The 13,538-nt window shown below is 58.5% G+C and overlaps 1 protein-coding gene across 4 annotated transcripts in view; it reads right to left on the bottom strand.

The window, feature by feature from the left end:
• The window catches only part of CARM1 (coactivator associated arginine methyltransferase 1), a 37,810-nt gene extending 25,029 nt beyond the window's left edge, over window positions 1-12,781 (bottom strand). For 2 of the 4 annotated variants that reach the window (XM_072947711.1, XM_072947712.1), the window contains exon 1: window positions 12,433-12,781. In XM_072947711.1, the coding sequence (XP_072803812.1) occupies window positions 12,433-12,652 (220 nt within the window). In that variant the 5' untranslated portion in view covers window positions 12,653-12,781. The remainder of the gene's footprint in view (window positions 1-12,432) is intronic. The other 2 variants (XM_031689794.2, XM_072947713.1) reach the window with 1 other exon arrangement.
• Between the last annotated feature and the right edge of the window lie 757 nt (window positions 12,782-13,538).

Raw genomic sequence — 13,538 nt, 5'->3', positions numbered from 1 at the left:
CTCTGCACAGGCCTCTCAGACACAGAAGCAGTCACCTGGCTGAGGCTGAGGGCACCAGCTGCACACCGTGCTAGGGAAGGTCTTTTTATTTTAGGCTTCAAAGGGTCCAGGCTGGGTCTTCAGGCTACATCAAAGGGCCCCTCGTGAAGGCTAACCACCAGGGTCAGCTGAACGTGAGGTTACCTCCCGGGGAGGGGACAAGACAGGGGGCCCTTTGCTCCACGGGCAACATTTAAATTCTTAATGTGGGGGTGGAAGCTCGTGGTGTTTGCTGTATTATCTCTCATTCCTTTGAAAATATTTCACAGTAACAGCAGCCCACCCCTTGGCTGGCAGGCTGACCATAGCCTGAAGGGCCCCCACACCAGAGACACCCAAACCTCCTAAGTCAGCACTGGCTTCAGGGCTTCAGGGGCCAGAGAGGGGACGTCAGCAGGGACCCTTCTCAAAGGGCTGGTCCTGGGAGGGGGGCGCTGAAGGGGAGCATCTCTGCCTTCAGGGGTTGGAGGCTTCTGGTCCTGCAGGCCTGGTTGAGGGGGCCCGAAGATGAGTCTAACTATGGGGTGTGCAGAAGGGCAACCACAAGAGAAGAAGGACCAGACAAAGAAAAGGCTGGGCTTTCCTGAAGAGACCACTAGAGGCCCCGGCTGGGCGGGAGCCAGTATGTGCGAACGTCCCCCCACCCATGCTAATCAGCCCGCAGCCCGGGGCTGTGTGAGCTACAAAGGGAACAGCAGATGTGCGCTGGGTTCCTGGGCCCCTGAAAGCATGGGGGCTTAGCAGATAATTATGGGGGGGTGAGGGGGAGCACAGGCAACAAAACCAGCCGCCACAGACCCTCGCTCCACAGACCCTCGCTCCACGGGGCTGGGCTGCCAGCCCCCTCAGCCCGGCCTTTATTCTCTGGCCGTGACTTTGAGGCTGTTGCTGTATGTGGTACCAGGCAGATGCCTAACACAGTGCAGGGCCTCAGTTAATGCTCCCAACCACCACCTTCCGGGGCACCCCCAGCTCAGTCTCAAGAGGGGAAACTGAGGCACTGAGAACTGACATGGCCCAGCCTGGGGACCTGGCAGCTTGTCAAAGACAGCCAAACCTGACCCCAGGCTCCGGGGAGGACAGCAAGCCTGGGAGCTGTGGGGGACCCTGATCAGGGCTTTGGGAAGGACATGGGCTCTGGGCCCAGGCAGACGGAGGCCTGGTTGGTTGACCATGGATGGCAAGCGCCAACCCCTGAGCCCTCACTACAGGGAGGGGATGGTGCCTGCCTCCTGAGGCTGGGTGGCGTCACTGAAGGTCTCCACCACCTGTGACAGCAGGAGCTGGGCAGGCAGTGCTCTATGAGGACCAAGGTGGGCAGGGGAGGCCTCAAAGGCTGGGCTGGAATGAGGCCTGTCAAGGAGCAGGAGGAGCACAGGCTCAGGGTGGTGGGCCCACTCTGCACGCCAGCTTCTGCTGCTGCCAGGGACGGTGCGCTCAGCCAGTTAGTGTCTGGGGAACACATTTGTGTTCTCCGGCCAGTGGAGGGGCCTCAACCCTCAGACCAGGGTGGCTACAGGGAGGCCAAACCGGAAGAGGCTGGAGGACAGGGCGGAGGAGTGATGGAGGGGACAAGCTCAGGGGACTGAGGCCCACTTGGAGCCCCAGCAGAGCCCCATCTGGACAGAAAAGTCTGACTACTGGCCCAGAGAGGGAACAGGATGTCCTGAGGCCCTCCAGGAGTCCCTCCGGCCCTGTCTCCGGGCTCAGAGAACAGGATGTTTGAGTTAGGAGGGCCCCTTCCCGCCCGGCCAGCAGCTGCCTCACCAGATGTGACTCCAGATGTGGCCCAGGCAGGAGGGGAGGAATTAGGCAGGAATGAGGAAAGACCGGCTTTGGGCTCCACAAGGGCCACTGTCCTGACATGGGACACGGACTAGAAGGGCTGGGGGCTAATTCTCCTTGATGGCACTGACTCCTCACCAGCGCCCGAGGGACCCAGGGCTGAGCTAGGGTGACAAGGCCAAACCGGGGCTCACATCCGACTGCCACCCACCACTGGGTGCCTCAGTTTCCTTGCTTATAAAACAGGGGAAAATCTGTGGCCACGCTGGCCCCCACGGGACTGGCCTGACAGGCAAGTCAGTGAACGCAAAGTGCCCAGCACGGCTCCCGTCTGCCCCATGTTTATGCTCAGCAAACGTTAGCCTGGCAGGGCCTGGAAGCGCCAATAAGTAGCGCCTGGGGGTGGGGATGGGAGGGAGTTGAGGCCAGGAGTCCCACCAGTATCCCGACCTGGGGCTCATCCAACACTAGGGACGCCAACCTCCAGTCACACCGAGGGCTCAAACCAGAGTCAGGCTCTGTGGAGGGGCCTCCAGGACACATAAGAGAAGACTGAAAGCCCCAGCCTGCTCTGCCTTCCCTTCCAGCTCAGGGAAGAATGTGGCAAGTTTTCTGGAATGTCTCTCTTGGGTCTGCAAGAAGCCCCCTAACCTGCCTTTGATTATTTATTCTCAGGCCCCCTGTGGGGGGTGGTCAGGAGAGCATCCCTTTTTCATTAGAGCACTGATCTGCCAGGGTCCCCACGGCCCACCCACCAGAATCCCACCGGTTCCTGTGTTGTCAGGGAGGATTCTATACACAAAACCATTGCATGAGTAACGCATCCAGCAAAAATGAACGCCAGCCACAGGGACACAATTAACGGGGGACCAAATCTGCCAAACAATCTTAAAGAAAACAGTTGAGACCCACTCTCACCAAAGCTGTGGGCGATGAATCGTTTGAAAGAGACAGACAAAAAGAGGGAATAAAAGGGGTTCTCCCCCCAAAAATGCAAGGAGTGGAGGTGGGGCCCCCACTCTGGCCACCAGTCTGGACCTGTTTTCAAGAATGCTCTGCCTAGAATCAGGGGACAGACCCACCTGACCAAGCAAAACCCACCCAGAGGCTGGGGGACAGGTTCCAGGTATCACTTTGGGTGGCGGTTACAAGGCTGCACACAATCGTCAAATGCACCTAAGGCCCGGGCATCTGTGTGTGTTGATTAAACAATTAAAATAGGTGATCTAAAGAATAACCCACCCCAGGAGACATGTGAGGGCCACGGAGTCTCCGTTCCAACTCCTGCAGGCCTAGGTGGAGCCTGGTCTCAATTTCCTTGGTTTCAATTTCCTTCATATAACTGGTTTTCAGGGAACAAAAGGGGTGGGTGTGAGAGAGTTAGGGACTTGGGATTCTTAAACCAAAAGTCAGAGCTGTGTAGCGTAACAAGCTCAGGGTAGGCGCCATGGTTTCTCTGTGTAGATGTGAGGGGTGCCAACGGCCCCGCCCTGCACTGTTCCCAGGACCCTGAATACCAAAGCTTCCCAAGCCAGTCCCGGAAGTGAGAAAACAGGAGCGTGAATGCACAAAGTGAGTCATCAGGACCAGGAGGGGCTTGGGCAGGATCGCCAAGGCCACCTCTTATGCCCCTCCCGGCTCTCCCCCTACTTGTCCCAGGCTTTCATGATCACCCCCACCTGGGACACAGCGCCTCTTCCAGACCACTCAGCACGGGTGGGAGACCAATATCTTACACCATGTTATTCAACTGCTGGGTTCGCGAGGCTAAGAGCAGCCCTCAAAACCACTCTCCATTTTCCAGGCGGGAACTGAAGGGAGAACTGGGGTCACTTGGCCGGGGTCACCTGTCCAGGGTCACAAGGTCAGGTCAACTCAAGACTCCAGGCTGTATCTATGCCAATCATGACCTCCAGCTGCTTCTGATCCAGAGAAGGCTGCTGCAGACCAGGAGGGGGAAGGCAGAGCATTCCAGCCCAGCAATGTAAAGCAGGCCTGCCCCTGGGCCTGACGAGAGACAGGGACCCAGGAGAGCACGACTGACCCAGAAACAGAGTGGACCCCAGCTTCCCGGGAGAGGCCGGCACCCCAGCTGAGCCACTGCCCCCCGCCCTGGGAGTTCCCTCCTCCCCACCTCAACTCTCTCTGCCTGGTGGCCTTCTACCCTATTCTCTTCAGGTTGGCTCCTGGGCTACTTCCCCCCAAAGCAAGGAGAAGGGGTTCCTCATCCGCTTTCTCTCTGCTCCCCAAGAGTGAGCCGGGGCGGGGGATGGTGTCTGACCGCGCAGGGCTGCGCCTACAGGCACCAGCCAAGCCCCTCAGTGAAACCTCCCCACCAACAAGGAAGCTGAGATTCGGGAGGCTGAGTCACGCGCCCAGGACTGCCCTGCAAGGAAAGGACGGGGACAGAACTGTGCTTGAGCCCAGGCACAACCACAGGTGTCACTTCCCTCCCTGGGGAACACTCTGGGAATAAGCGCCAAGCCCTTTGCTGGGGCCTCCCCCCGCTCGCCCGGCTCCAGCCACACTGGCTGCTGGCTGCCCTTGGCCGTGCGGGCCCACAGGCTCAGAACCAGCCGGTCTTCCCACCTGCTGAGCAAGACACTATTTTAAGCACTTTACTTCTATGAACTCACAACTCACAGCAACCCTCCAAGGTAGATGCTACAAAGATCCGCATCTTACCGGCTGGGGAAACTGAGGCAAAGTTTGCCGTCCCACCGACGCTGAGGTGCTCTTCTCCCCATGGCTTTAATGCCCCATTCTGGGTGGGACCAACCCTGACCAGCCCCCTGGCCCCTGCCCCCACTTCAAGCAGCCCTGCCCCCAGCATTCACAAGCCTCAGCTCATTTTATCTTCTTCAAGGCACTGACCACCAGCGAGTCTGGGTGACTGCTGACTTAGCGCCTGTCACACACACACCCTGAGACCCCCCAGTGTGGTCCCATGTGCTTACCCCCAGCTCTTCAAACACGACCTGGCGCTCGGCGGATGCTCAGTATATTTTTGCTGTTTAAAGTTAGACAGATGGTAAAGGACCGCGATAAAGAGACAGCAAGGCCACTCTGAATACGTGTTTCCAGTGAAAGAATGAAAGCTGAGGTTTCCTCATCTTCAGGGAACTGCTGATGGGCCCTGCCACCATGGGTGAGGTCAGGCCCCCACTCCCTTCCCACCCCACCCTCCCCAGACCCACCATCTGCCCAGGTCCACCCTCCCCGACCCAGCCCTCAGAGGGCTGCTCCTCCGAATCAGAAATCTAGTGACCTCTCCTTGGCCCTCATGTCCATTCAAAGCCGCTCCCGTGTCTGGACACACACACACACACACACACACAGCCTCCACCTCTCCCACTGACCACCCCCATCCCTCACAAGCCAGGGGCATCGACTCCACTTCCCAATCTGGGGCTGTCCTCCAGTGGCTGACAGCCTTTCCCGGGTCCCCCTCTGAGGCCAGTCGAAAGCAAGGGAGTCTCTCCCCAGAAAAATGCAGAGACCCAACAGCAGGGCCACGACCACAGTTTACCGGAAGCACATAGAACTAAGCATCTTACAAGCGTTCCCTCCAGAGAGGTCCTGCTGTCACCCCTGTCCTACAGCCAAGGAGGCGTGTCCAAGGTCACAGCCACTGACTCTGGTCCCTCTTCCCTTACGCAAACTGCATACTATTTCAAAGGATCATGGGATACCGCCTCAGGGGCCCTCCAAGGACTTCAGGTTGAGAGCCTCAGCTCTGAGCTGCCCAAAGTCCCCCCAAGCCTCCAGCCTCCATGGGAGCAGCCAGGTCTGGCCTTCCATCCCTCCCTGTCTGGGATGCGTATTTCTCCCCATGTCCTGGCCAACTCACCATCTCCCAGGCTCCCCGGGAAAGGAACCATGCCTGCTGCCGAGAGTTCCCTTGCCTCCCTGACTCTGCTAGATCTGACCTGGTCCCAGGCCTGGCCCCTCAGAATCACCAGTGAGTTCACACCGTACTCCTACTTCCGCAGAAAGGCCCTGCAAGCACACCTTCTCCAGACCCCCACACCTACTGCCAGTGCCTCCTTGCCAGGTGCTGCTCATGGCGCCAACCACTTTCCACCTGTGGTCTCACATACAACCCATTGTGGGTATATGCCAGGCCCTCAGTCCCGGCCTGAAACACACGGGGCCCAGTGTGTTTCAGATGACAAACTCGTCAGCTTCGAAAACAGGTAACAAGGTACAGATAACATGAATTATCCTCAGCAGAGTACAGGCAACATCTGTAACCAATCACGTCTTTGCAGGGAAACGTGTGAATAGTCATCCTGAACAGGATCCACTGAGATTATAGTGAACCCCACGAGGCAGCTCAGCGGGGATTTTGCCCGAGTTTGGGTCAGGTAAGATCTTGCTGTCAAATGAGCAGGAAGTCAGGTCTTCAGAACTCTGGCATTCCAAATTGCCAGTGAGGGCCGGTGGGCCTACACAGGAGAAGGGGAAGGCGAGGAAGAGGAGGGGCTTGGAAAGTGAGCAGTGGGCGGGGCCCAGGGCTGGGAGCCAGGCCAGCTTGGGCTGGGGTAACAGCCCCCAGCTCCACAGGGCTCAAACCCAGCCACCCAGAGGGAGAACAGGGGCCGAAGAAGGGTGTGGGCTTAGGGTAAGAGATGTCTTCCCATAGCCGATGGAAACCCAGGTTCAGAGAAACATCTCTATTAAGAAACAAGTCACTGCAAGTGACAGGGCAAATGGCTAGTGGTGCAAGGCCTGTGCTGGGGTGGTGGCAAGGAGAGAGGGGACTCCAGCCAATCGGGGTGCCTGCCCCTTCTGAATGTGGCACTGCCGCCCAACTCCACCTTGGGGCGTGCAGGCCCAGGGTTGCCAGCTGTTCTGAGTTTTCAGAAGTACAAAGCCAGATTTTAATGTGAAATCACCCGATTTTAAAAACACCGGGAGTGTCCTTTTATTTTAACCACACAGTGGAGCAAACCCTTCCAGCAGGTCACTCATGACCCCTGGCTGTGGGTCATGGCCTTTGCCATCTCGTCCCCAGTGCCCCGGGCAGAATTCCAAAACACAACTCCTGGCCTCTGACATGCTTCAGAAACAGGCTAAGGCGAAACTATTCGGTTACTTTCCTGTTGTGTTCTCTAGTCGGGAAGCTTCCACAGGCTTCTCTCCTCGTTCCTGTCTACACTGTAACCTGCTGCCAGAGAAACCTTCAGAAATACCATTCTTATCACGTGAGGCCCTCGTGAAAAACAGGACGCAGCTCTTGACCACACTGTTACCCATCCTTCAGTTCCTCCATTCCTCACCAGGCTGGTCCCACCTCCCCACCTGAGCATCTTTCCATAAACCAGTAATATCCTTCCCAGAACTCTGGTGGCTATATCCACGTCCTACCTACTGTGGCCAAGGTGACTGCCTCCCAGTGTCCATTCTCCCTTTCTCCCACAGAATGAGAAACCCTGAAATTAGCTGAGCACAGAGTCACTCAGACTGAAGACTACATTTCCCAGGCTCCCTTGCAGCTAGTGGTGGCCACGAGACTGCACTCTAGCCAATGGGATGAAAGCAGAAGCATCCAGGGCCAGCTTCTGGGAACCTTCCCTAACAGATACCTGGCAATGCCCTTGGCATCCTTTGTCCCTTCCTTTATCCTGCTATCTGGAAACCAGGGTGTAATAGCTGGACTCCAGCCACCACGTTGATCCACAATGAGAAGACCTCACCCTAGGACCTGCAGGGTCCTGGGTCCAAGGACTTCCTGGAACAGAGCTTCCACACCAGCACTGGTTCGCCAATCTCTAGGCTTTAGCACAAGAAATGAAATGTCGTCTTGCTCAAGCCACTGCTACACACAGATAAACTGAATCCTAACCATCCTTTCTCATCGAAGCAGTCTGCAGTAAAACAGACGGTCCACCAGCTGTGAACTCGAGAGCCAGCTCTGCTGCCTGCCAGCAGTGTTATCTAGTCAAGCCCTTTTACCTCTTTTTTTCCAACAATAAAATGGGAGTAGAGTCCCTGACTCCCAGAACTGTTCTAAGGACCAGTGGTAACACACAACAAGGGTCATACCTGTCAGGCTTACTGGCCCGCACAGCCCAGAAAGTGTACTCTATTTGGCCTGAGCAATCAGGACACTTCACAATCAAAACAAACAGACGTACACAAAGGGCTTTTCGGCTTTTCTTAAGCTCTGGCAGATCTGCCAGCCCTGTCTGGGGCGGAGTCCCAGCGTCCTCCTCCTCCTCCTGCTGCTTCATTCATTCACCCCAGGGGTCAGCAATCTTTTACTGTCAAGGGCCAGTAACTAAGTATTTTAGCTTTTGCAGGACTCTATGCTCTAGAATATTCTTTCTTTGGGTTTTTTTTTTCTTTGTCACTAACCCTTCAGAAATGTATAATACTCCCTTTGCTCTCATGGGTTAAAAAATTAGCCGTAGGCTCCACCTGGCCTACAGGCCATCGCCTGCCCACAGGCCTTTATTTATACTATTATCCTTTCCCCAGCGCTCCCACTGTCAAGCATTTGCATCTGTCACCACAAGTGTAATAACCAGGGCCAGGCACACAGTAAGTGCTCAATAAATGGCAGCAGCCCGCAGTGACTGGCAGCACCACTGAAACATGAATGCTTTTGATGTGACTAACCTTCTGGGTTGTCATCCCCGCTTGACACTGAATGTCCTACAGGCTGGGCACAGGACGGGCTCTTCCAAGCCCTCCTGCCGCCCCCGCAGCTGTCGGGGCGGGGGTACTGGGAGCGGGACTGAAGGGGGTTGCGGGGTGCCTGCCTCTGCAGCAGGCTGCCATTCACCACCTTGCTTTTACAGAGGGTTTTTCTCTGGGGTTTCCGTCCCCAGGCAGGGCCCCCCCGAACTGAAATTTATCCCCCGTCAGAGCCAGCCTTGCTGAGCATCCCTCCCGGCCAGCGGGGCGGGGAGAGGACAGTGAACCAAGAAAGAAAAGCAGCACAGTCATCTCCAGAAAGGCCGCCGTGGGGCTGAGGAACTGAGAGTCTGTTCTGCTCGCCGCCCCACAACGGGCTTCCCCAAGAGCTGCCTCCCTGCAAGGGGAGGGCAGCCCGCGTCCAGGAACACCAGAGGCTGTGCCAAAGCTTCCTCAAGGCCCGGGAAGCCGGCACCTCTGCCCAGAGAAAATGGCCTGGTTTTGGTGGCTGCCATATAGCCAAGGCCATGGACACGGGCCAGGGGGACATCAAGTGGCAAGGAGTGGGGAGGGTTACCTCCCTGCAGGGTGACTGGGACGGGCCCTCCGCAGCTGTTGTCTCTTCCACACGGAGGGTGCAGACGTCCAGGAACTGGCCTCACGTCCTGCCATCCACACCCATCTCCCAGCCCTGCCGCCTGAGACAGAAGTTGCAGCCCAGGGGTCCCTCTCCCCTCTGCTGGGGGCACGAGGCGGCTGGGCAGCCCTGCAGTGTAAGGGATTCCCTCCTAGAAAAGCCAGCTCTTCATTCCACACCATCCACAGCCAGATCTACCCTTTACAGCCCAACTCCTTGCTCCACACCCCAACGGAGCACTTCTCCCACATTCCGGGTCCCCAGTAGCATTATTCCCGTCGCAGATGTGCAACCGAGGCTGAGCACAGGTAAGTGTCACTGCAGGTAAGGAAACAGGTGTTGCTGCAGGTGAAATGACTGGTTTGAGGCATCATAGCTGGTGACACACATCAGTCAGACTCCATGTTCAGTACCCTCACCAGCACCCAAGGACACCTCTGGCTCACCTCTCACATGTGAGGCACTGGGAGATCCGTGCAACTGTCTTGGCCGACCCCTCACCCCACCCCCACACAGAGTCGAATCCCGAGAGAGTCTGGAATCACAGGCAGCTCGCGGGACCCCGCCTCATGAGGGACAGTGAGCAGAACAGGGCTCCTGATGCCTTCTCACCTGGCCAAGGCATTCAGTTCCCAGGAGGGTCCAGGTTGGAAAATGTTGAGGCCAGGGAAGGAAGCTCATCCCAAGAGAAGGCCTAAAGCTCCTCCCAGCAGTGTGGTGCCCCCTCAGTGCCCCTCGCCCGCCCAGAGGTCACATCCCCACACGTCCCCCCAGGGGCTAGACCATCTCTGACTTCTCCGGGGAGACTGTCGGCCAGCCTTCCATGCCCAGCATGCTGGGCCTGCTCTCAGATCCAAGACTTTGCACTCCCCCGGCAGGCTTCAGAGCAGTCCCTCCTGGGGTGCCCGCATTCTTCGGCGGGCTGGGGACCTATGGCTGCCTTGCCCGCCCCGAGCAGTCACCTGGCCAACTCTGAGGCCATCACCCCACCTGTCATGGGAGCAGGTGCTGCCTCCAAAGAAGTGTTCGTTTATCGAGCAAACATGCTGTGCCACACAGTCACACAGTTGGTGTCATCACCAACTGCCACTGAGGAAACTGAGGCCCAGAGACCCACAACTACCCGCAAGACACCTGTCTAGCCGATGTCATCGACCCTAAAAATTACAGCTAAGCCCTAACCCCCGGAACCTGCGGCTATGACTTTATTTGGAAAAAGGAGTCTTTATAGACATAATTAAGGACCTCAAGATCATCCTGGATTTAGGGTGGGCCCCCAATCCAGTGACAGATAACCTGATAGGAAAAGACACAGAGACACAGGGGACAGCCACGTGAAGACAGTGGCAGGGACTGGATTTCTGTTGCCTCAAGTCAAGCAATGCCTGGAGACACAGGAAGCTGGAAGGGTCAAGAAAGGACTCCCCTCTAGAGCCTCTGGAGGAAGTGTGGCCCAGCCGACACCTTGACTTTGGACTTCTGCCCACAAACTGTGAGAGGATACGCTTCTGCTGTTTAAGCCACCCATTCTGTCATGGCAGCCCTGGGAAACTAACACAGCCAGGCTTGGCCAAGTCCAGAACCCACACTCTCAAGCCCACGCCACCGTTACTAGAGTGTATAGAGGGAAAAAAATTCAGACCCAAGACTTTATCATCCTAGACTGAGGATCTCAGTCTGAGAAACATGGACTTTCTCCTCTTGACTAATGCTTTAGTTAGAAACCACCTGTAAAAGAGAAGGGTCACCTTTGTAACTAATAACAATTTCGAGTATATCCACAAAACAAAGACACAAAAGAAAAAACTCTCCCAGGGAAATACGTTAAGAAGACAGGAGATTATGTGCAGAATATACGGGAAAACCCGGCACTGTCTTCCTAGTAATTCCAAAAAAAGTAAAACAGTTCTAAGAGCAAAAGAAGTTTATTTACCAAAGAAAAGACAAATCCCCTGGAACCTCTTTGAGGATCAGCCATGGGACCCTCATTTGACAAGCATTGCCCAACTTTGTTCTGTACCCAACTAATGCTTGTCAAATGAACAGCCATACTTATGATGTGGGCAGTCCTGCTGGGCTTACGTGTCTGTCCTGAGCTCCGATGCCCACCTGGGATACCCTTCTCTCTCATCTGGTCCAAGAAGACCCAGCAGAAAAGAGGTGCGATACTGGGGAGACAGACACAGCTCCATCATTTTGGGTTTTCCAAGTTGAGGGGCAGGGAGAATCCTGTGTGTGAACCCACTGCTCCACTGTCTTCCCTTCAGAAAACCCAGTTCCCAAAGTGGAAAAGAATTCACACTGGCCAAAGTCAGTAAAGGCCACCTCAGTGACTCCCCAGGGCATCAATGCAAGAAACCGGGAGAGACAAAGCTGAATGTAACATAACAACAAAACGTGAATGAGGAATAGACACGCAGAGAACGGATAAGAAAGAGTAACAAAAGAATGAAAAAGGATGGACTACAAAGGCGGGGGACCCTTGGCAAACGCGCTTGTGATTTTTTTTTTCCCACCGAAATGTCAGTTTTGAAACTAGCTTCTGAAAATGTAACCAGTTTCTCACATCCCCCAGAAGGAAGATCGGACGACAGTGGCGAGAAAGGCGGCAGTGATACCTCTCACTTCGGAGCCGGGCATCAAGAAGGGGCCCTACCCGTACACGTTTCCACGAGGTGCACATCCAGAGGCTCGCACCACCCTCGCATGGGCCCTCTCCCCAGAGAAGTTTCCCACTAGGGGGTCCGCAAAGCCAAGCCCTCCAGATGGGTGGAACGGGGTCCTCGAGGCCACCCCAAGCTGGGCACCACTTTCCAACCGTCCTTAGCAGTCCAGGGGGTCCCTGAGATGGCCTGAGGCAGCCCAGGTCCCTCCCTGCGCCAGGAGGCCACACCCGCCCCCAGACTCCCACGCCCCAGGCCCCCACCCCTCTCACCCAGCCCCCACGCCCCTGGCTTCCTCAGAGTTCTTACCTTTCACTCTCGGCCCCCCACTTCCTGCCCACCCCTCCCAATCTCAGGGCCCACACTACTCCCCCATTTCCCGCTTCCCTCCTTACTCCGGGCACCTCACCTCTGGCCACCACGCACGCCCTCTTTTCTCTCTGCCCCTTGACACCGTTCCTCCACACCCCTAACTCGGAGCCCCCCACACCTAGCTCCCTCGGCTAGGCCCCAAGGACCTCGCACCAGGCCCCCAGGGACCAGGGCCCCTCACCCTCGGGACCCTGGGCCCCTCACCGCGGCCGCGATCCTCCCGCCCCGGGCCCCCGCCCTCCCGGCCTCGTGCGCAGCCCGGCCCTCGGCCCGGTCCCGCGGCCCCGCACTCACGGCTGTAGAGGGCGATGCCCGCCGCGTCCGGGCCGGCGCGCACCTCGAGGCGCAGCGCCTGCTGTTCCGCGTGCCGCTGGATCTCGCCGTTCGCGTCGCCGATGGTGAGGAGGCGGGCGCCGGGGAACACGGACACGGCCCCGCAGGGCCCCGCGACACCCGGGCCGGCTGCCCCCGCGCCGCCCACGCCCGGCCCTGCCGCCGCTGCCGCTGCTGCCATCTTAGATCCGGCTCCAGGCCCCGCCGCCGCCGCCGCCGCCGCCGCGCCCGGGCCCAGGCCGCCGCCGCTGCCGCCGCCGCCGCCGCCGCCGCCGCCGCCGCCGCGCAGGCTGAGGCCGAGGCCGAGGCCGAGCCGGGCAGCGCCGCCTGCCGGCCACGCGCCGCCTCGCCGCCACCGCCACTGCGGCCGGGCCCCGTACCGCAGCGCCCCCTGCCGGCGGCCCTGGGCTCTGAGAGGGCGCACGCTGGGGGGCGGGGCCGGCCCCTCCTCGCCCCGCCCCGCCCCACACAAACGGTCGCGGCTTTGTGAGGTGCCTCCGCCGCCCAGCAACCGCGCGGGTGGGAGCGTACGTCAGGAGTGGGGCTCGGCCGCCCGGACACGCCCCTAGTCCTGGGCCCCGCCCCCAGCGCGACGCGGCTCGAACCGCTGCGCTTTGTAAGGCGGTGAGGCTGCGGAGGTCCAGGAGGGCGGGGCCGGAGCCCGCGTCAGGGGGCGGTACTCGGCCTGTGGACACGCCCCTAGCCCCGCCCCGCGCAAGCGGTCGCACCTTGTGAGGTGGCTCCCCACCCACGGGAGCGGCGGGGGCGGGCCTGACGCCGGGCCGCTCCGACACGCCTCTGAGGCTGGACTCCGCCCCTGGTCCCGCCCGGCTTTGTGAGGCGGCACGCTGGGGGGCGGGGTCCAGCTGCGAGGAGACCCCGCCCCTATGCCAGTCCTGCTCCCTCCCACCCGGTCTTTGTCAGGCTCTCGGTTCTCGAGGAGGGCCGGAGTAAGGGGCGGGACTAGGACGCAGGGACACGCCCCAACCTGTGGCCCCACCCCCAGGCCGCCGGCTGGAAAAGCAGTTTGAGGGACGACTTGGCCTCTGCACACCTCTGCAACCCCT

Source organism: Vicugna pacos, chromosome 22 (assembly GCF_048564905.1).
Source record: "Vicugna pacos chromosome 22, VicPac4, whole genome shotgun sequence".
Lineage (NCBI taxonomy): Eukaryota > Metazoa > Chordata > Mammalia > Artiodactyla > Camelidae > Vicugna > Vicugna pacos.
The sequence above is the reverse complement of the archived record's forward strand: the minus strand, read 5'-3'. Positions and strand labels throughout refer to the sequence as shown.